The sequence below is a fragment of the Ruditapes philippinarum genome, unplaced genomic scaffold (genome assembly GCF_026571515.1).
Source record: "Ruditapes philippinarum isolate M1 unplaced genomic scaffold, ASM2657151v2 ctg8113_1_1_1_1, whole genome shotgun sequence".
NCBI classification, from domain to species: domain Eukaryota; kingdom Metazoa; phylum Mollusca; class Bivalvia; order Venerida; family Veneridae; genus Ruditapes; species Ruditapes philippinarum.
In genome coordinates, this window is record NW_026861133.1 from 22,671 (window position 1) to 47,210 (window position 24,540).

Consider the following 24,540-nt stretch of genomic DNA (forward strand, 5'->3'; position numbering starts at 1 on the left):
TTTTTATCTGATATTTGACAGGCTTGAATCAGATAAGGCAATATTTACTCTAGGTCTTTTTCTCAAAATAATGTTTCCAGGTTTTTTATATACAACAGGTACTGTAAAATATGAAAATTATGTAACAGTTTTGTGAAGAAAGAATTTGAAAATATTTATTATAAGTGGGTATGATAAACACCAAACACTGGATACGTTTGGAGAATAAAAAAAAGAGTAAAAATAATTAAAGAATGGCCTAGTTTTGGAATTGTGAAGACTTAATACTTTTGAGTTTTAAAATAATTTTTGAAAATTTTGATTATTTCTTTGCTAATAGATATGTATTTTTTTTTTTGTTTTTTTTTTTAAAAATTAATTTTTAAGCTTGACTTTTATTTGGATTTTTTTCCTTTAAAACTTTAATTTACAGTTAATTTTTTTCTTACATGACAAAATACTATTACACTGACATAACTAAATTTTTTGGATAAATGAAATATTGATAAAAATATGCACATACTTTTCCTAAGGTTATTTATACAAATTTATAGGAATTTGTTCGGGGAGAGTTTTCGATAAAGCTTTTCAAGCTTCCTACTCAATCCGAAAATGTTATTTCATGTACCTTATTATGTAAATGTATAGATTATGTAAATAAATATTGTTTAACTAAATATGAATTTGATTAAAAATTATTTTAATGAAAAAATGTTGTAGTGAGTAAAATTGTATTATATCAATGTTCCAATTTTATCTGGTATTGTGGATTTTAAGGTTTTGCTAAGTAGTTAACCTTAAATTCTCCACATTTTAAGAATGTATTTTCAAAGGAAAACTATTTTGACAGCTTGAAAATGATTGTCCATGCTAAGTTGTCAGTTCAAATTTAATTTGATAGCCAAACAGCCATGACAACTTAGATTTACCATTCTTTTAAAACGTAATTATAAAAAGAAACACCCCATGAAATATACCAAGTTTACGGTATTTTCTATCGTAATTTTCTCACCCCTGTGGAGCATATACTGCAATATTAAGCTTATTTTTGTGTTATCTTTTTTTTTTCATTAAATAACTTTTGGTATATCATAGGGGAAACAGTTGAACCTTCTGCCCTAGGGCACAATTTCGGCCAATTTCGGGAGGTAGGCAATTTATTTAATTACAGTGGGAAGAAATTCAAGACAGGAAAATTACTAGAATGGGGCATTAAATTGCTCCATGTCTGTTTAGATCTCTTTTTATTGTTTCTGTGCTGTACTTACTCTATCCCAGGTGGTACAGGTTTTGCTCTGTTTGATTCTAAAATATGATAGATGTTTTTTTTTATATTCATCCTGATACTAGGAAAAAAATGATAGCCATAGATTTGCAATAGATTTTGATTTACTGGTGACTTAACACTGGAGTGAATTAAAAATAGTAAGATAATGATTAGGAGTGACTGTTTGGATTATATAAAAAGTTTTCAGATATATATTTATGGATATTATTATAGTTTGATATTAAAAGAGGATATACATTTATCAGAAGTCTCAACACTGTTGTAAGGTAGTATATATACATTGTGTTTTCATATATAAAGTTACCTAGGTGATATATTATTATTTATAAAGATTTTTGACAGTTTATACATTTGTATATTGGCTCTATATAATTGGTTGTTTGGAAATTTAACCTGAGCTACTAGATGAGGGTTATATTGCAAACAACTGATTATAATATATGGTTATATATGGTTATATAACCTGTCAGGAATATTTATAATAAATTTATAATACAGCAAACTTTCTTTTTTTGAAAAAACATGAGATTCTTCATAGATTGACAGCACCATGACTTATAATATAAAACAATATAAACTTCATGACTATCCAATGAGAATCAACGTTACAAAATTTGGAAATACTTTTTTTAAAGCGCAATATCATATGCTCAGTATTCATGATTTCTACATCAGTCAAGTGTGGCCGTGCATTATTTTCTTATTAATGATGTGGTTTGGACGTCCGTAGCCTAGTGGTTAACGTTGCTGACTTCAAACCACTTGCCCCTCACCTCTGTGTGTTCAAATCCCTCGACGGCCTTAATTTTTTCATGTCAGGAAGTTATCTAGATAGCTTACTGGACATCAGTTGTTACACTCAGGTGGCACCTTTGAGCCTTAAGGAATGCGCTGAGGGGCACTAGAGGTCTCCCATAAGACTTCTACTATTTTGGTGCCACTTAAAACTCAACCAAAAGGATTCAAAATGAATGATGTAAGCCGATCAATTAAGGTTTAAAATGATCTTTTCGTTAATTTGATTGATTGATTGATTGATTGAATTTGCTTGCATTCAGTAATTTACAGATTTGAAAAATTGATTTGTACATATATAGTTACTAAGAAAAAAAATTCTTATATTAATATATTATGTGATATAATAAAATGAATTTATTTGGATATAGATGTCACATGCCTCCGCCAGGTACTTTGAATTCTATCATGTTAGGAAGTTACGCAACTTGTTGACTTGGTATTACTTAGGTTGGTGGTTCTTCTTGGGTTCTCACTTGTCCGAGAAATAAATGCTCCTGTGGTATTTTTTCTTTATGTAGAATTTGTTTCAGTTCCATTGTGTAGACAGCTATTTACTTAAAGACACAGTCTGTCCCATGAACTAACCATTCCAAAGCATAATGATAGTATTTTTTCTTGCTCAATAAAACAACAGCTTCTCAGGGTTTGAACCTGAGTAGCCAGCAATCCTTAAATTACTAGTCTGACAACTTAGCTACTCTGTGATACCTATGGTCTTTTCCACCATAAAAAGCTGAAAAGTGGCCTTTGATATTAAAACTGCATCATCACAGCTTCCAGATGAACCAAAATATTTCAAGATAATCAATTTTGAGAAAAAAGTGTTGAGATTTTAAGAAAAGTGAAAAGATTCAAGGTAAAAGTGATAATTTCCATGTTACAATATGAATTGTGCGCTTTTATAATGACTGATTTTTCAGTATTTTTCACCATATTCTACTGTGTTACTTACGCAGTAAGGCTATTTTTGCATACTTTTACCTCATTTTGGTAAGTTACATGGGTAATTGTAAGTGTTGTTTGCAATGTGAAAATTATTTTCTTTGTTCACTTCACAATACAGTATATTCTCTCTATTAAGACCACTTACGGGACTGGCTCAAAGTGGTCTTAATAGTGAGTTGGTCTTAATAGTGAATAAGTCAATTTAATAGCTACCGAAGTCCAACTTAACTTAATGAATACCTTGTATATTTTTATGCACATGCATACATGCCATAACGTCCCGGATGCCCGGGACAGTCCCGGAAATAAGGTGTCTGTCCCGGAGGTGTCCCGGAGATAATTTATGTCCCGGTAAAAAAAAATTCTAAAATAATCTACTTTGAAGCAAGAAATTTTACATTTTTATATAATTTTATTGTCAAGTTTTTATAAACTAGTCTAGAACGCTAATAACGAACGATTATCACCTAACAGCATTGCAATTGGGACACTAATCCTTTGATTGGTATATCTACGTGCCCCTTCCAACAAACAATTATCGGCAATAATTTTGAATAATTAAAAGATTAATTGTTTACCCCATGTGGCTTCCTGAGCGAAGGTGTCATACATTGTAATTAACAACTGGCTAGTATAAATTTAATCCGCCTGGAGGCAGTTATTAGTGGTCAAACACCGTGAAAATTACCGCTAAATTTGAGGTGATAAAATCTACAAGATTCAGTGAATGTTTCAGGTAAACGACATGGCTAATTGTCATTACTTAACATAGCTTTTTCCTATTTTTGTGACCGATTGAATTAACGATGCCTAAATACTTAAAAAAGATAGAAAAACTATTAATAATTATTGACATTCTGTCTTTTGTTTATGGTGTCATTAAATTTGCAAGTTGTACAGGTAATATAGGTTGAATGCCACTATGTAAATTAAAAAAAATATGTTTGCTGATCAATGCCCCACCTCCAAATGAAAAGTGTCCCGGAAATGAGTGTAAAAATTATGGCATGTATGCACATGGTAAATGTACTTAATTAAATGAGTAAAAAGAAACACATATTTTTTAAACAAAAAAAACATTTTTAATGCATGATAATATGATACATCATTAATATAATAAAAATATTAATTTACGGCTAGTGTGTTAAGTCTCCCCTTTAGAAGAAAAATATGAGGTATTAAATATAGTTACAACTCTCATTATGATTTATACATTAATTACATATCGAAATAAAGCACACATGAACTGATAATTTGGTGTAATTATCAATTTTTACCATACTTGCTATAAATTGTGATGCAAATAAACAACTTTAAATGCTATTTACTTGTTTATTACATCCTAATTACGCTGGCAAATTAATCGTTTCTCACACCATAGCTGCTTAGATTAATTAGCCAGAAGTGGTTTAAACTGATCATGTTGACGCTTGAATGCTAAAGATACATGTAAAGCAAGCGTCTAATCAATCAATATATATTAATGACCTCATTTGACCCGGTGTATTAAACTCCTCACAGCGGTTACGTCACGCTTTGCTACTTTAACTGTACAGATCAGGGGAAGTAACCGCTGCGAGGAGTTTGCCGGTGTATTTGTTTACGCCAGCGGGAAGATTACGACAATTAATTGGGGGCAATAAACACCAAGTGATGCCTGGCCATTATGTTGCATGGTCGTAATACAGGTTAATGTTTTGATAAGAAATACACACAAATGTCTGACAGAAGTGGTCGTTATGCCGGATTAGAGACGTGGTCGGTATACTGGTCATTTTTCTCAATGAATAAAGAAGGCAAATATTTTGTACTTTTAAAAAGTGCCCGTAATAACGGCGTGGTCCTATTTGTGGCGTGGTCGTTAGGTGGCATTTTACTGTATTTTACTTTTTAGATACATTTTCCAACTTTTCATAAAAATTAGCATCGTACATGAATCTGGAGGCGTGCTGCTTTAACCAATATGTTGATAGGACTGAAAACTCAAATTTATAATTATATGTAATATTTTTTCCTTCTAGCATTTCAAGTGACATTTAATTAGGACTGATTGATTTCTAATTGATTGATATTAAGCCATCTTGTTATTATTATTAAAGAGCTTGATTGATTAGATGCCAAAACTTATTTTAAAACAAACAACAAGAAAAGGTCAATTGGTGCGTTATGATTAACCCATGTCGCCAGCTTCTGTGTATGATGATAAAAATAATAAAAATACCAACTTCACTATATGAGTATAGCCGGTCCATATCCCAGTATCTAAACTGACCTGCACACTTATATCTAAATAGATATTTCACAAGTTTATTAAATACATATTTACCTGTCATAATGTATGTAGATAGATATATATTTGATTGTGTTAGTTAAGATAATCAGAAGAGTGCAACATTCATTCATAATTATAGAAAAATATTTGGTATTTTAGTAGTGTCAGATTTTTGAAACGAAGGATTTTTATTACGACTGGTAAAAATTTTATTTTCTACGATGCTTGTTTTATATGTGTTCTTATTTCAATGCAGATGGTCAAAAATTATTGCTGTATTGTTGTTTCTATAAATAGAAATAAAGAAAAAATGTGTTTGACCCTCATCCCACTGAATTTCTATAATGGACTTACCAAGCTTTGGAGGGGCGTCCGTGGGTGAGTGGTTTAGGTCATTGACTTCAAACCACTTGCCCCTCACGGCTGTGGGTTCAAATCCCAACAGGGACTTTGGATTTTTTCATGTGAGGAAGCCTGTTTGTGCTTGAAATAATTTAGGAAGGGCACCTGAGGTCTTCCTCCACCAGTAAAGCTGGAACCACGCTAAATGACCTATACTGTGTCAGTGTGTCGTAAAACCACATAAATAAACAAACAAACAAACAAACCAAGCTTAGGATTTGGAATGTTCCATTCATAGTTTAAGGGGTGTTTTGTATGATAATATTGAAATTGAGCAGCCACCGAATAGAGCTAAGTCAGACTTCATACATAATGATGGATTGGTGCGAAACAGACGTAACTCCTTCATTATGTAATACCAGTTACAGTTGTTTTGCACAGGCGTACGTCACACTTGCCATGCCAATCATGGTCAAATTATCATAAAATAATCACCCCTTGATCATCAACCAGCACCCGTTTACTATATAAAATATATATTTTATATAGTAAACTTGTGCTGGATAGTAATTTTGTTCTTCAAAGTCGTCCACAGTGTTGCATCTAGGCCACGCGATTGTGCGATTTGCGCATTTTTAATGCAGATCGCACATTTCAATGATGTCAATGCGCCAAGTCGCGCATCTGACAATCTTTTTAACTTAATACAGTTTATCTTCATCGTATCTTGAACGCTTCAACCATGTTTGTTTTCACTCATGGTAATGACTAAAATACGTACTAAATCGCGTGTATCAGCAGACTGGGTCATCTTTCGTGTGTATTGTAGTATTCGTTAATATTTTTTTTCTATTTCCATTGTTTAGCGGACAATAGCTGTCAAAAATGCCTCAATGTAAAATAAATGAATTCTTTTCGGTAAGTCATATTGTAAGGTAAATGTATGTCCCCCACATTTTTTCAAATCCCCCACATTTTTCAGTTGAGTGGGGGACAATCCCCCATAATTTTGAAATTCTAGATGCAACACTGCGTCCATGACATTTCATCATTAAGGTATTGACGCCTCAGATACTGTTTAATTTATCTGTCTTGGGTATTGTAGACATGTTGTGTGTTGTTTATTTGTTAACCTAGGACAGTTCCATTAAATTAAGTCCGGTATTCACAATTTCCCTATAAAGATAGATATTTCAAAGCTAGTTTTATTACTGATAAGGGGGGATTAATTATTCATTCTTAGTATGTGACTGGTTTTTGTCAACGTCTGTCTTGTTACTAAATGTAGCTTTGTTAATTAAATAAGTGGATGTTAAACTACCAATAATGTGTTAATAATTCGTACCAGATACAAGTTTACCAAAACATTCTCAATCATTGTGAATTAAGTTTATGAGCAATAATTGACATATGCTAGATAGTAACATTTGTGTTGTGTGAAAGCTAAAAAGAGATAAGCTATAACTTAAGGAACTCTTTGGAGCCATAACTCATGCCATTACTGAGCTTTACTCTTTACTCTGAACTGTGGAGCCAAAAACTCATGAACTCAGTGGAGACATTGCTTTGAACTGTGGAGTCATCACTTTGAACTATACAGCATTAACTTTGAAAAATATTGCCATTTCTCGAAAAATTGTGCCTTTAACTCCAACAAAATTGCCATTTCTCTTAAGATATTGCCATTACTCTTAAACTTTGCATAATTTCTCTAAAAATATTGCCATTACATGTACTTTGAAATATTGCCATAACTCTTAAAATATTGCCATTACTCTAAAAATATTGTCTTTAGTCTTAAAATATTAACATTGTTTTGTTCTAAAAATATTGCCATTTAATACTTAAAATGTTGCCATTACTCTAAAAAATATTGCAGTTATTTTAAAGTATTGCCATTACCCTTATTTTTATCCTTGCATCAGTTTTGGGGAGAACAAAATAGAAATTTATCACCTGTAATTTTTATCTGATTATAAGCTATGCATGAGAAATTCATGTATTTTTTTTCTTCTCGGAATTGGCTTGTTATGTACAGATTTGCCAAATGATAAGATATCTCACATGAAAAGGTTGTGGGTTTTTTGCCGTTTAAAATATTAGAAATGTGTCCTGTGTGATAAGGTATGCATAGATAAAACAAGAAGTTATCTATGTCTATATATCATAATATATATTGTTTATTGTAGCTTTTAATATTTGTAAAGAGTTTTAGATCATTTAATATCGAAAATCTGTGTAATATAGTTTTTAGGATCATTGAATATCCGTCATCAGTCCACATTTGTTCGTTAACACTCTAGCGGTCACATTTTTGCCTCAATCATCATCAAACTTTGTCAGGATGCTTATCTAGGTAATTGCTGGAATGAGTTCGAACATGGGTTATATCTCAGATGAAAAACTAGGTCACAGGAGCTAAAAATAGAAAAATCTTATAACTCTCTAGTGGCTACTGGTTTGATCCAAATATCCTGGAAATTGGTCTGAAATTTTTTTGATGATTTCTAGGTAAAGTATGAAAATGGGTAACCTGGGGTCAAAAAATAGGTCACACTGCCCAAATATGGACACTCTAGTGGTCACATTTTTTGACTCAATTGTCATCAAACTTGATCTAGGTAATGATGAAAAACTAGGTCACAGGCGCTAAAAAAAAGAAAATCTTGTTAACACTCTAGTGGCTACTGTTTTGATTCAAATATCCTGGAAATTGGCCTGAAAGTGTGTTTTGATGATTTTCAGGTCAAGTTGAATATGGGTCACCTGGGGTGAAAAAGTAGGTCACACTGCTCACTGGAAAATCCTTGTTAACACTTTAGTTGTCACATTTTTGACTCAGCTGTCATGAAACGTGGTCAGGATGCTTGTCTAGGTAATTGTTCGGATGAGTTTGATGTGTCAGGTGAGCGATCTTGGGCCATCATGGCCTTCTTGTTATTTAGATGAGGCCCAATTTTTGTATCTTAAATTATTTAATAAGGCCCTTTCCAATGTGTTATGTGCTGAGTTTAATTTCTTTTATAAATTATTGAAAAGAATGATTAATAGTTAGTTTTGTTGGGTAAAATGTTCATTTAATTATATGCAATTTTTTTTTCTTCAAAGTGACCAAACAACATTAAATATTTAAATGAAGCTTTACACAACATTGTAAACTTCACCTCTGTCTTAAGGTGATGTATTCTGGACTTTTATATGTGGTAAATTATTACATGCTTTTATTCAACCATTATTTTGATTCTTTTCCCTTTTAAATTTTCATTGATATGGGTTCAAATATAATATGCTTTTGTTCAACTAATATTTTTATTCTTTTTGTCCCATTAACAGCTGTATTTTTGTAATCTATTCGCCAAACTTTGAATTTGGAACAGTCCATTTAAAGTTTAAGAGATTTCAAAAAAAGCTGCCATTGATGGAAGATTTTGTATTGATATATCAAAAGCCAAAAATCAACGATATATCGAATTCATTAGCTAATGTTTAGTGGAAACTTTTTGAAAATGTGTATTAATATACTATCATCTTTGTGTTATACACAAGCATGTTTTATTATGCTCCCCGAAAAAATTTCGGGGGAGCATATAGTCGCCGCCTTGTCCGTGCGTCTGTCCGTCTTTCCGTCCGTCCCCTTTTCTTGTCCGGGACATAACTTTGAAACAACAAGAGGTATCAATATGAAACTTTGTAGGTAGATAGATCTCATTAAGTAGGCGTGCAGTGCACAAGAACCGTAACTCTGCCTTGCCTAATTTTTGAATTATTCCCCTTTGTTTATTTTTACACTTTGAACTTTGTCCGGGACATAACTCTAAAAGTATAAGAGGTATCAACATGAAACTTTGTAGGTAGATAGATCTCATTGAGTAGAAGTGCAGTGCACAAGAACTGTAACTCTGCCTTGCCTAATTTTTGAATTATCCCCCTTTGTTTATTTTACACTTTGAACTTTGTCCGGGACATAACTCTAAAAGTATAAGAGGTATCAACATGAAACTTTGTAGGTAGATAGATCTCATTGAGTAGGTGTGCAGTGCACAAGAACCGTAACTCTGCCTTGCCTAATTTTTGAATTACCTCCCTTTGTTTATTTTACATTTTGAAATTTTTTCGGGACATAACTCTAAAAGTATAAGAGGTATCAACATGAAACTTTGTAGGTAGATAGATCTCATTGAGTAGAAGTGCAGTGCACAAGAACCGTAACTCTGCCTTGCCTAATTTTTGAATTACCTCCCTTTGTTTATTTTACACTTTGAAATTTGTCTGGGACATAACTCTAAAAGTATAAGAGGTATCAACATGAAACTTTGTAGGTAGATAGATCTCATTGAGTAGAAGTGCAGTGCACAAGAACCGTAACTCTGCCTTGCCTAATTTTTGAATTATCCCCCTTTGTTTATTTTACACTTTGAACTTTGTCCGGAACATAACTCTAAAAGTATAAGAGGTATCAACATGAAACTTTGTAGGTAGATAGATCTCATTGAGTAGGTGTGCAGTGCACAAGAACCGTAACTCTGCCTTGCCTAATTTTTGAATTATCCCCCTTTGTATATTTTACACTTTGAACTTTGTCCGGGACATAACTCTAAAAGTATAAGAGGTATCAACATGAAACTTTGTAGGTAGATAGATCTCATTGAGTAGGTGTGCAGTGCACAAGAACCGTAACTCTGCCTTGCCTAATTTTTGAATTATCCCCCTTTGTTTATTTTACACTTTGAACTTTGTCCGGGACATAACTCTAAAAGTATAAGAGGTATCAACATGAAACTTTGTAGGTAGATAGATCTCATTGAGTAGGTGTGCAGTGAACAAGAACCGTAACTCTGCCTTGCCTAATTTTTGAATTATCCCCCTTTGTTTATTTTTTCACTTTGAACTTTGTCCGGGACATATTTCTTAATGTATAAGAGATATCAACATGAAACTTTGTAGGTAGATAGATCTCATTGAGTAAGTTTGCAGTGCACAAGAACTGTAACACTGTCTTGCCTACTTTTGGAGTTATTGCCCTTTGTTCATTTTGACACTTTGAACTTTGTCTGGGACATTACTCTAAAATTATAAGAGATATCAACATGAAACTTTGTAGATAGATAGGTCTCATTGGGTGGAAGTGCCTTAAGAATCATTACTCTGCCTTGCCTTATTTTGAAGTAATTGCCCTTTGTTTATTTTTACTTTTTGACTTTTGTCCTGGACATTACTTTAAAACTATTAGAGATATCAACATGAAACTCTGTAGGTAGCTAGATATAATTGGATAGAACTGCAACGCTTCAAGAACCTAAACAAAGCCTTGTCTAATTTTGGAGTTATTGCCCTTTGTTCATTTTTTTTATACTTTCCTGTGTCCAGAACCTTCTCGGGGAGCATCAACCGGTTCTTGTTACTTACAAACAGCTGACAAAAATAAAGTATTCTTGCTTGGTTTCATATCTTACAGACCTTTGAAAATATAATCAAGTGTTCAAACAAGGGAAAAAAGTGTTGTTTTTTTTACATGGAAAACAGTTTTTTTCCCCCCTTTCCCTCTTTATAATACCGGTATTTCTTTTCCTACGAAAAAGAGAGATAGAGAGATATTTTCACCAAACATGCAGAAATGGGTTTTAAATTATATCAATATTCTACATTCTGAATCAATATTGAATTGATTGTTGGATATCGATGATATCCCATGGGTGTTCGGTTTTTGGAAGTTACACTGTATATCGATTTTGCGATATTCAATGGCAGCCTTAATTTCAATATCGAAGCATCCAACTGTATAGAGCCAGGTCTAAGATTGCCTAGATGTGTATACTATGGTGGCTGATTTGGTATGCTTTTGTCTGTCTCTAGAGAAGCCTGCCAAACGGCGCATTGTCGAGCGGCATGTTATCGCTCTGTCGCCCTGTCCCTTGGCTTAGAAGCAAATCGTTTGATTTGAACTTATCGACAATGTGACATCGCCACAACACTCTGCACGAGAACACACCGTTAAGTGTGGATAGTTAGAGACAGAACGATAAAACAAAAGTTTAACAATGTGCCGTTTGGCACTTTGTCATGTTGTCGCTAGCACCAGCTAGACACATAAAAGCGTACCAAATCAGCCACTATAGTAGCTCATGCCAGGGTCTGTACAGACAACATTCAATTTTAAAAGGTAAAGGATAAAAAGCACAGCAAAATGTGTGTCATGTTAACATGCTTTTCTTAACCAATATCGAAATACTTATACGTATAAAAGAATAGTATAATGAAAGACCTTATGAATTTGTTTTCATATTATGAATGTATTGACTGTGTAAATGGTATAATTATTATAGTCTTTTTATGCCACCGCAGCATCTGCGATGCGGTGGCATATAGCGATTCACCTGTGTGTGTGTGCGTGTGTGTGTGTGTGTGTTTGTTTGTTTGTGTGTGTGTGTGTTATATAGATTATATAGTGAACTTAAAAAATCTTCTTGTGAAAAACCACTAGTCCAATTTCAATTAAACTTGGCAGGATTGATCCTTGGGTGAAGGGGTTCCAAAGTTGTTCAAAGAATTTCATTCCATGCAGAAATCTGGTTGCCATGGCAACCAAAAGGAATTAAATGAATAAATTTAAAAAATCTTCTTGTAAAGACACAAAAGGCCTAGAGCTTAGATATTTTGCATAAGGCATTGTGTGGTAGACCTCTACCAAGATTGTTCAAATTATAGTCCTGGGGTCAAAATCGGCCCCGCCCAGGGGTCATTGATTTTCACTATATGTACATATAGTAAAAACTTAAAATATCTTCTTGTAAAGACTGAAAAGGTCTAGAGCTTAGATATTTTGCATAAGGCATTGTCTGGTAGACCTCTACCAAGATTGTTCAAATTATAGCCCTGGGGTCAAAATTGGCCCGGCCCCGGGGTCATTGATTTTCACTATATGTACATATAGTAAAAACTTAAAATACCTTCTTGTAAAGACCCAAAAGGCCTAGAGCTTAGATATTTTGCATAAGGCATTGTCTGGTAGACCCTTACCAAGATTGTTCAAATTATAGCCCTGGGGTCAAAATCGGCCCCGCCCCAAGTGTCATTGATTTTCACTATATGTACAAAGAGTAAAAACTTAAAATACCTTCTTGTAAAGACCAAAAAGGCCAAGAGCTTAGATATTTGCAGAAGGCATTGTCTGGTAGACCCTTACCAAGATTGTTCAAATTATAGCCCTGGGGTCAAAATCGGCCCCGCCCGGGGGGTCATTGGTTTTCCTTATATGTATATAGTAAAAACTTATAGTAAAAACTTTCTTCTAGCAATTGACAAATGCTAGAGGTTAGATATTTTGCATGAAACATTGTGAAGTGAACTTCTAGCAAGATTGTTGTTGAATTATTATTATGCCCTGGTGTCAAAATTGCCCCCGCCCCAGGGGTCATTGATTTTAAATATATATATAGTAAAAAATCTTATTGTCTGAAGGTAAAAGGCTTAGAGCTTTAATATTTGTCAATTGGTATCATCTATAGGAACTCTACCAAAGTTGTTCAAATTTTGCCTCTAGTGTCAAAATTAGCCCCACCCCGGGGGCCATAGGTTTTCCTTATATGTATAAAGTAAAAACTTAAAAAATCATCTTCTTTAAATTTACAAAGACTAGAGTTAAGATATTTTGCATGAAACATTATGTAGTGAACCTCTAGCAATAGTGTACAAGTTATAGCCCTGGGGTCAAAATTGGCCCGACCCCCAGGGGTCATTGATTTTCACTATGTACACATAGTAAAAAAATAAAAAATATTTTTGTCTGAAGGAACAAGGGATAGAGCTTTGATATTTGCTATATAATATCATCTATAGGTCCTGTACTAAAGTTGTTCAAATTTTTCCCCTGGTGTCAAAATTGGTGCTGCCCAGGGGCAGTGATTCTCATTATGTACACATATTAAAAACAGAAAATAAAACAAATGTTTTCTGAATGGGAGAAAGCTACAGCTTAGATATTTGACTTGAAATGTTGTTTGGTGGACCTGTATCAAGATTGTTTTGAATTAAACCCTTGGGTCCAAAATTTTGCCTTGCCCAAGGGGACAGTGACCTACTTTGATGTACAGCAATGAAATTTTGACCATGTGCACAGTTTTAGTTGTAAAATTGAACTTTGATATCAGGTGACCTAGATTTTGTTGATGTGACCTACTTTCTGGTCCTTTGATGTACAGCTATGAAATTTGAACCCTGTGCACAGATTAAGATGTAAAGTGAACTTTGATTTCAGCTGACCTAGATTTTGACAAAGTGTCTTACTGTGTTGTCCTTTTGATGTAGTCATGAAATTAAGGCTGTGTGAAATATGACCTTCACCACCAAATTCACTAGACTCGAGTGCATTGATACATTCCTACTCTGATCTTTTATTGAGTTAACATTAGATTTAACCACTTATCTGATAATAAGAATAAGATAGGTCAGGGATCTATGCTTTATGACAATCTTCAATATTGTAAAGAAACAAAAAAAATCTGTTCCTACAATACTATTTAGTGTTGTATTAATGCGGTGGCATAGCATTTTCCTCAAATGCAATCTTGTTCTAGGAATAAGTTTACTTTGACATATGGATGATTATTTTTCATTTTATATGATAATGCAAAATATAACATTTATGGAACAATCTTTAAGACAAAGTGATTCTTAGTGTTCTTCCCTTTCCCCATCACCCCCCTTCCCCCTTCCTTTCCCCATCCCCCCTTCCCTTTCCCCATAACCACCCACTTTCAATCTTGTCATCACCACCCCACGTTCCATCTTCCCCATCACCCCACACTTCCACCTTCCCATCAGCCCCCCTCCTTCCACCTTCCCCATCAAGCTCCCACCTCCTTCCACCTTCCCATCACCCCCCAGTAAAAAAATGATAAGAATACAATGAAAAAATTAATAACTTGCATCACTTAAATATTCCAAGAACGGATATATTGTTGTATTCCTGTCCTAAATTTTGAACCTGAGACAATTTTGCATTTCAAAGGAAATGTCCTGACTTGTGACCCTATCTTATGACTGATTCAAATGGCTAATAGCAATGTAGATGAACATTAACATATTGCTGGATAGTGTTTTCTTAGGAGAGCAAATTTAATTGAAGTCTAATGTGTTTAACTTTAAAGATACTAATGTTTATTGGAACCATGACAGACTTAAGATAGTCCTAAAGTTGGTCTTATGTCCTTGGACTTAGGATACACTTAGGACTTTCTATGAAAAGCTGGTCCTAGCTGTGTCTTGTTGGCAAGTAGATGGTACTCAATGCAAAAGACTGACTTGAAGGTAGCAAAAGGATTAAATTCATTCCTTTTAAATTAATGACCAACAATATTTCCATACAAATATTTACAATATCCCCCCCCAATCCCCCCCCCCCCCCCCGGATTTCCTGTTCTGTCTTAAACAGAAAAATATCAGTATCTTATCGCCTACATAAATATCTTAAAAAAACCTTGTATCTTTTAACATTTTAACATGAGATTGGATGGAACTCAGCATGTCTGTTTACAAGTGATTCCAATAAAAACATCTCAGTTATCACAACCACTGATCTGTGTGTCAAGTCAAGTAGACCATGTATCTAGGTGCACCTGCCTTATGTCTAAATGCTTCTTATTTTTCAACCAATTTTTCTGCTCTTTTTTCCCTCTGGGTTGTTTTTTTTATAATGTTAAAAGATAAGGCCTTGTTGTAAAGTATAAATTCACTTCCTTTATATATTATATTTTTTATGTGTGATTTATGTTTTTAAAACTGTGTAAGATGAGAGAATCCAAATTATTTATATTTCTGTGCAAGTAATTTATATATATTCTAAATCTTTTTATACTTTTTGTACTAGTATATCTTTCATTGTGAAAAATATATGCTAAAACTTTATATTTTACATTTTGGGTTTTGACTATGAGATATGTTATATATCCTATCACTGTTAATTGCTCCTTGTGAATGCTAATCATTTGTTTAAAGGCATATTTTGCTTACAAAATACATATTAATTTTTTAATCAAACATGTGTTTAAAGCTGCATGCCTCCAGATAAGACAAAATATTTCAATAAAATCAAACCTGAGAACTAATAATATTAACTTAATTTTATGAAAAGAAAACTGATTTAAAATTTATATAATAATTTACATGTTATGTGGAATAACGGTAGAATTTTTTAGTATTAATCACCATATTTCTACTGCGTTACTAACGCAGTAAAGGCTATTTTCAAATATTTTGACCTCATTTTGTTAATTAGCATGGGATGTGATTGTAAGTTGCTTCCCTTTGATTTCTTCAGAATATTAACTTTTAAATACATTTTCAAAATTTTCATGAAAATTTTGCTTGAATCTGGAGGCATGCTGCTTTAATAATATTTTTTTGATTGAGACTATGTTTCTTGTTTTATTCACGAAACCGACAAATGTAACACAGAACTTGCAGTAATGTCATGGAAAGGTAGAAAAATGTAAACATTTTATGTAGAATTTTGACTTCCATACAAAATACTAATCTAATATAATTATACCAAATGCTAACAGAACAAAAGAAGCAAAAGATCTTCCTCTATATGGCAAATGAGTATTTTTAAAAAAAAATTGAAACAAAATACGAAACATGAAAATTTTAAAAATAAAATATAAATGCTAGTATTTTTGAAGCACAATGGGCCTTTAAAAATATAATGTATTTCACATTATGGGATAAATGTCTTGTGAGACTGTACTTGTAGGGTAAAAAAATGCTGATTGGGTAAACATAGGTTGCTTATATAGGGTGTGAGAGATCAAAGAAGATCTAAGAAAAAAAATTGAAAAAGAACAACAAAAAAACTCAAGAAGAATGTCTTTGTGTCCAATAGGTAATTAGTTACCCCTTGATAACTTTTCTTTCAAATGATTGTGTTTATATTTGAGAAGTTATTATGTCATGTCAAAGGACAGGTTAAAATTAATAAGATTTTTTCAAGCAATTGACTCATACATGTGAACTCTCCCAATTTGAGCTGGAGACTCCCTCTTTCTCCTGTCAAATTTTTAAATATTTTTCTTAGAATAGGTGGTGTTTTTAAAAAAAATCAAAAAATCTCCCTCTTTTTCATTTTAAAAATTTTCCTACTTTCTCTATTGTCAATTAAAAAATCTCCCTCTTTTGGAACTAAATTCTCCATCTTGAAGATTGAAAAAAGTTCACATATAATTATGTTGACTCATTATTGATAAGAGATTTGCGCCCTTATTAGCAAATTTTTGGGAAAATTATTGTTTTTTGCATGTACATTTTTGAAGGATTTCAATAATTGTGTGTAAGTATGATATTTAAAAAATGACTATTTTTTCAGGTGTTGATGTTTTCGTAATGTAATTGTTGGCAAGAAAAATGAGCTCAAATAACAACAACAACAACTCCTCCTACCTGGAGGTGAGCGGCCAGGAGGCAAGTGACATCTTGGCGGCTGCTTTACAGCAGATGGACGGAATTATTGCAGGTACATAAGAGCCTTTGGTATAATGACAGGTATATTGGCAGATGAGCCACGTCAGGACAAAACCAAAATAGTGTGTTTGAGACCAGCATGGATCCAGACCAGCCTGCGCATCCGCGCAGTCTGATCAGGATCCATGCTGTTTGCTATCAGTTTCTCTACTTGTAATAGGGTTGGTAAGCGAACAGCATGGATCCTGATCAGACTGCGCGGATGCGCAGGCTGGTCTGGATCCATGCTGGTCTCAAACACACTATTTTGGTTTTGTCGTGCAAACCCATTATGTTGGTTTTGTCATGGCGCGGCTCAAATGGATAGTTAAGTTATCAGGCAACCTCATTATTCTCACACAAGTGATTTTAGCCAGGTAACAGCCTTACTAAATGAATAACATCAAAGCTATTGTTCACATTTGCCCCATTTGTAACCAACTTAATACTAGGCTATTGTGTGGGTTATAAAGTGAATAAAGTAGATGCAATATCCCAAGAAATATTTCTGTTTGTTTGATCTTCAGTTTTAGGCTTGACCTTCCCAAGAAAACCACAATAAATTACTCCCCAACAAAAAAAAAAAATGATTTTTGGCAGTAAAAACAACTTCAAGTATCAAAAATTATTTATTATGCTCCCCAAAAAATTTTGGGGGGAAAAGCATATTAGCCCGTCGGGTTGTCCGCCCTTTCCGTACGTCCCGGGGAATTGTGTCCGGCCCTTTTAATTTTTTTTTGAATTTTGGTTTTAAAAATTTTTAAACCAAAAATAAATCACCATATTGAGACGACGGTGGGGGCCCCAAAAATTTGGGGTCCTCCCTTTAAAAAGGTCAAGGCCCACGGGCAGGGGACCTGCAGGCCCAAAATCGTTTTCCGGCCCAAAACTTCTTTTAAAATTTTTGGAAAGTTGGGATTTTAAAAAATTTTTTTCACAGAAAATAAAATCCACCTATCATTGATTGAGACGACCTGTCGCGCTGCTCAAAAAACATTTTGGGTACGTGAACCAAAATGTGCTACCTTGAAGGTATAAGTTTTTGCAAGAACAGCATGACCTTGCAGCAAATCGTACGTACCGAATTCGTGTCCGGCCCATAACTTTGTTATTTGAAGTTGGATTTTAAAATTGTTTCACAGAAATAATCACCATATTGAGAGGACGTGTCGGGCGCAACATTTGGGTCCCTACCTTGAAGGTCAAGGTCACAGCATGACCTTGCAGCAAAATCGTGTCCTGTCCATAACTTCATTATTTGAAGTTGGATTTTAAAAATATTTCACAGAAATGATCACCATATTAAGATGACGTGTCGCGCACAACATTTGGGTCACTACCTTGAAGGTCAAGGACAGCATGACCTTGCAGCAAAATCATGTCCGGTCCATAACTTTGTTATTTGAAGTCGGATTTTAAAAAAATTCCACAGAAATGATCACCATATTGAGACGATTTGTCCTGCGCAACATGTGGGTCGCTTCCTTGAAGGTCAAGGTCACAGCATGACCTTGCAGCAAAATTGTGTCGGCCCATAACTTCGCTAGTTGAAGTTGGATTTAAAAAGTATTTCACAGAAATGATCATCATATTAAGATGACGTGTCATGCACAACATTTAAGTCGCTACCTTGAAGGTCAAGGTCACAGCATGACCTTGCAGCAAAATCGTGTTCGGCCCATAACTTCCTTATTTGAAGTCAGATTTTTAAACTATTTCACAGAAATGATCACCGTATTAGAATGGCGTGTCGTGCGCACCATTTGGCTCGCTACCTTGAAGGTCAAGGTCACAGCATGACCTTGCAGCAAAATCGTGTCCGGCACATAACTTCATTATGTGAAGTCGGATTTTACAACTATTTCACAGAAATGATCACCACAATGAGACATTGTGTCGCGCGCAACATTTGGGTCGCTACTTTGAAGGTCAAGGTCACGGTATGACCTTGCAGCAAAATCGTGTCCGGCCCATAACTTTGTTACTGGAAGTCGGATTTAACAACTATTTCACAGAGATGAATTGACGTGTCACATGCAACATTTGGGTCACTACCTTGAAGGCCAAGGTCACAGCATGACCTTGCAGCGAAATAATGTCAGGCGCATAACTTGGTTATTTGAAGTCGGATTTTACAACTATTTCACAAAAATGAAATATTTAGACAATGTGTCGTGCACAATATTTGGGTTGTTTTTACACTTTGAACTTTGTCTGTGACATAACTCTGACACAACAAGAGGCATACCTTCCTGTGTCCAAAACCTATTCGGGGAGCATCACCCAGTTCAACCGGCTCTTGTTTGAAAAGATGTAATAAAATCATTTTGAATAAATAATCTTGAAACATTGGTCTTTTTAAAGTGTGATTTCTTGTTGTAGCAAAAGACTCCACCAATCTGTTCCTCAGGTAGGTTGGGGTGTACATGGCCAAGTGGTTAAGGTTGTTGACTTCAAACTGTTTGCTCCTCACCAATTTTGGGTTCGAACTGGACAATGACTTTGAATTCTTTCATGTGAGAAAGCTATCCATTTAGCTTACGGAATGTCGGTGGTTCTACTAAGGTGCTCGTTTGTGCCTGGAATAATGCACAGAAGGCCACTTGAGGTCTTTCTCCACCAGTAAAGCTTGAACATCGCCATTATGACCTATACTGTGTCGGTGTGTGATGAAAACCCCAAACAAACAAACAAACAAATTCTCATGTGGATTATTATACCCCCGCACAACGAAGTTGTAAGGGGGGTATACTGGAATCAGCTTGTCTGTCTGGCAGTCCGGTCTTCTCTTATCTGTCCATCAGTTTTTCCTTGTCCGCCCAATAACTTAAGATTCCTTTGACCCACAGTCTTTATATTTGGTATTTAGATTGGTCATGATTAGTAGGTGATCCCTATTTACTTTGAGGTCACAGGGTCAAAGGTCAAGGTCACAGGGGCCTTGAGTAAAAAAAGCTTGTCCGCCCAATAACTTAAGATTTCTTTGACCCACAGTCCTCATATTTGGTATTTAGATTGGTCGTGATAAGTTGATGATCCCTATAGATTTTTAGGTTACCGGGTCAAAGGTCAAGGTCACAAGGGCCTTGATTAAAAAAAGATTGTACACCCAATAACTTAAAATTCCTTTGACGCACAGTCCTCATATTTGGTATTTAGATTGGTTATGATTATTAGATGATCCCTATTGATATTGAGGTCACTGGGTAAAGGTCAAGGTCACAGGGGCCTTGATTTAAAAATGCTTGTCCAATAAATTGCTTAAGAATGCTTTGGTCAACAGTCTTCATATTTAGTATTTAGGTTGTTTATGACTAGTAGATGACCCCTATTGATTTTTAGGTGACTGTATAAAAGGTAAATGTCACAGGATTTTTACTATAATAAGCTTGTCTGCTCAGATGCTTAAGAATGCCTATCCACAGTGATTTTGACATTTTCACATTTGAAGCATGGACTGGCTTAGTAACCTCAGATTTGGCAGGGAGGTTGTCATTGAGCTCTAAATGGCCACTGTAACTCCAGGCTTTCCAAGATGACTACAACCAGTAATTACCAATTCATCCGGACTGACTTATTCCATGTGATTGACAACTAATTCCACACAATTTCTGAATGACTTTTTATGCCCCTGCCATATAATGGCTGTGGCATAAAGTGTAACCCTGTTTTTTCCGTCATTCGTCATTGTCATTCTGTCATCATCAGTTCCGTTCATTATTTTAGTAACGGTTGCACACATTCAACTCAAATTTGGCATATAGGATATGTCATGAGAAAATATAGGTCAAGTTCGAATTTGGTCATGGTTCAATGATTTTTTGGCAGAGTTAGGCCCCTTTTACTATGAAAATAATATGAAATTTTCAGTTTCCGTTCATTATCTCCCCAACAGTATTACACATTTAACTCAAATTTGACATATGGGTACATCAAAGAAATACGCAGGTCATGTTCAAATTTTGTCATGGTTCGATGATTTTTTGGCAGAGTAATGCCCCTTTAACTTTGAAAATAAAGGAAATTTTCAGTTCCCATTTATTATCTCCCCAACAGTTGTACATATTCAACTCAAATTAAAGATATGGATATGCCATAAGAATGCATTAGTCAAATTCCAATTTGGTCATGGTTTGATGATAGCTGACAGAGTTATCCCTCTTGAACTTTGAAAAAAAATCAGAAATTTTAAGTTTCAGTTCATTATCTCCTCAATGGTTGTACACATTCAATGCAAATTGACATATAGATACATCTTAGGAATAAGCAGTTCAAGTTTGAATTTGGTTGTGGTTCAATGGTTTGGACAAAGTTTTTTTCCGTTGGATGTTGGAAAAATTTTGAATTTTCAGTTTCAGCACATGTATGTAGCCATTATTTTATTATGCCCCCGCCATGTAATGGCCGGGGCATATAGTGTTACCCTGTTCCGTCATTCCGTCCTTCCGTCCTTCCATCCTTCCGTCCTTCCGTCATTCTGTCATTCCGTCATCATCAGTTTCCGTTCATTATCTTAAGAACGGTTGCACACATTCAACTCAAATTTGACATATGAATATGTCATGACAAAATACAGGTCAAGTTCGAATTTGGTCATGGTTCGATGATTTTTGACAGAGTTATGCCCCTTTTACTTTGAAAATAATATGAAATTTCAGTTTCCGTTCATTATCTCCCCAACGGTACAACACATTCAACTCAAACTTGACATATGGATATGCCATGACAAAATACAGGTCAAGTTCGAATTTGGTCATGGTTCGATGATTTTTGGCAGAGTTATGCCCCTTTTACTTTGAAAATAATATGAAATTTTCAGTTTCCGTTCATTATCTCCCCAACGGTACAACACATTCAACTCAAACTTGACATATGGATATGTCATTAGAAAATACAGGCCAAGTTCGAATTTGGTCATGGTTCGATGATTTTTTGACAGAGTTATGCCCCTTTTACTTTGAAAATAATGTGAATTTTCAGTTTCCGTTCATTATCTCCCCAACGGTACAACACATTCAACTCAAACTTGACATATGGATATGTCATGACAAAATACAGGTCAAGTTCGAATTTGGTCATGGTTCGATGATTTTTGGCAGAGTTATGCCCCTTTTACTTTGAAAATAATATGAAATTTTCAGTTTCCGTTTATTATCTCCCCAACGGTACAACACATTCAACTCAAACTTGACATATGGATATGTCATTAGAAAATACAGGCCAAGTTCGAATTTGGTCATGGTTCGATGATTTTTGGCAGAGTTATGCCCCTTTTACTTTGAAAATAATGTGAAATTTTCAGTTTCCGTTCATTATCTCCCCAACGGTACAACACATTCAACTCAAACTAATGACATATGGATGCGTCAAAAGAATGCACAGGTCATGTTCAAATTTGGTCATGGTTCAATGATTTTTGGCAGAGTTATGCCCCTTTCACTTTATAAGTAATATGAAATTTTCAGTTTCCGTTTATTATCTCCCCAACAGTACAACACATTCAACTCAAATTTGACATAATTTATGGATATGTTTTTGGAATGCCCAGGGCAAGTTTGAATTTGGTCATGGTTCAATGATTTTTGGCAGAGTTATGCCCCTTTCACTTTGAAAATAATATTTACAGTTTCTGTTCATTATCTACCCAACAGTGTTACATATTCAACTTAAATTTGACATATGGATATGTCAAAGGAATGGGCAGGTCAAGTTGAAATTTGGTCATGGTTTGATGATTTTTTTTGCAGAGTTATGTCCCTTTCACTTTGAAAATAATATAGATACATCTTAGGAATAAGCAGTTTAAGTATGAATTTGGTTGTGGTTCAATGATTTTAGACAAACTTATCTTTCCTGAATGTTGGAAAAATTTTGTACTTTCAGTTTCAGCACTCATACTTTTAGCCATTATTTTGGCTACAAATATGAAATATGTTATTTTTAAAAGGTTAAGACTGAATAATTTCAGTGTCTTGAACATTGTATGAAAATGGTTTGTGTTAACATTTTAAAGTTTTAAGGGCTTTGAACTTAAAATGAAAAAAAATAATTAATGCACCATCTGAAATTTTGGCTGCATGCGGGGGCATCCGTGGCATGATGACACATTTCTAGTTTGGCTAGAAATATGCAATATGCAATTTACAAAAGGTTAACACTGAATAGTTTCAGTACCTTGAACTTTGTTTAAAAATGGTTTGTGTTAACATTGAATAGTTTTAAGGGCTTTGAACTCAAAATGAAAAAAAAAAAATTTGTACAAACAAATTTGGAACTAAACATAATAACATCTGAAATTTTGGCTGCATGCGGGGGCATCCATGGCGTGATGACACATTTCTAGTTATACTCAATGTCACATAGAAATGTTTCCTCGCTCACGGATGTTATCTTTGAGTTAAATAACAAATCTTATGCTTTCCCGATTGACCTAAGGGCGGACAAAAGCAAAACGTAATTATTGTGTTACAAAGACTGCTTGTTTTGATGATTATTAGGTCAATGGTCAATTTGGTTGCACTAGCTCTGTAATTAAATTCTCCCTTCTTGATAATTCATATTATTTAAAATCATTTTGATATTTTCATGTTTCATATTTTTTTGTTTTTAAGGCACAAAGTTTGACAGCAGTAGTGGTAGTAATGGGTTTGGATCTTTAACATCAACTCCAGAGAACACTTTAAAACATCGTAGTAACGTAACTGAGGCACGTATCATAAAACTTGTAGATGATTTAAAATTGGCATTAGAACTGTGTGACAATAAGCAACAGATTATACGCAAACTTCCTGACGATGTCCTCAGTGCTGTTGTTGCCTGGTTACAAAGTGGGAAAGAAGAGGCCAGCAAGGTGAGACCACTGTTTTTTGTCTTAAGGATTGGTAACCCCAATGAATCTGTAAATATCGGCTCCTGTCAGCGTAAAATTGTTATAACTCGGTAGTCATTGTGACACCCTCTTTCAACAGTTATATACCTATCTTTAGATCATTTTTTGTAAAATGAGGCAGGATTTTAGTCAGTGGTATCATTATTTGAGAAAATGCATATTGTGCTTGCATGGATTACATAATGTAACATGGTTATATAAAATGTTTGTACCCAGTCATGGTATCAACATGAATGTTGAAATGTCAAGAAAATCAGAAAAATGTATGAAATTAATGAAAGGCTGAGGTGCATCATAATTGCAGAACATCATAATATGGCTGGGGCTATGTATAAAAGTATGCCAGCATACCTTGTAGAATAATATCAACACATTTTTAAAGGAACAGTTAACTGCGTCAATAAATAATGACTTTATATTGCTTTTAAATGTGCACATCCACGACACCCGGCACACGTTAGAAAAGCACTGTTAGTCATCATATATTTTTGCTAATAATCTAAAAAATTAACCCAGAAAACCCGCTAAACATCG

At 34.3% G+C, this 24,540-nt stretch overlaps 1 protein-coding gene across 1 annotated transcript; it reads left to right on the top strand.

Annotated features, from left to right (window-relative positions):
• Positions 1–5,332: 5,332 nt before the first annotated feature.
• Positions 5,333–24,060, top strand: LOC132714674 (liprin-beta-1-like). The gene is made up of 3 exons (XM_060697584.1): positions 5,333–5,482; positions 16,984–17,130; positions 23,729–24,060. The coding sequence occupies exons 2-3, from the start codon at positions 17,022–17,024 to the stop codon at positions 24,058–24,060; spliced, it is 441 nt and encodes a 146-aa protein (XP_060553567.1). The 5' UTR covers positions 5,333–5,482; positions 16,984–17,021.
• The last annotated feature ends 480 nt before the right edge of the window (positions 24,061–24,540 follow it).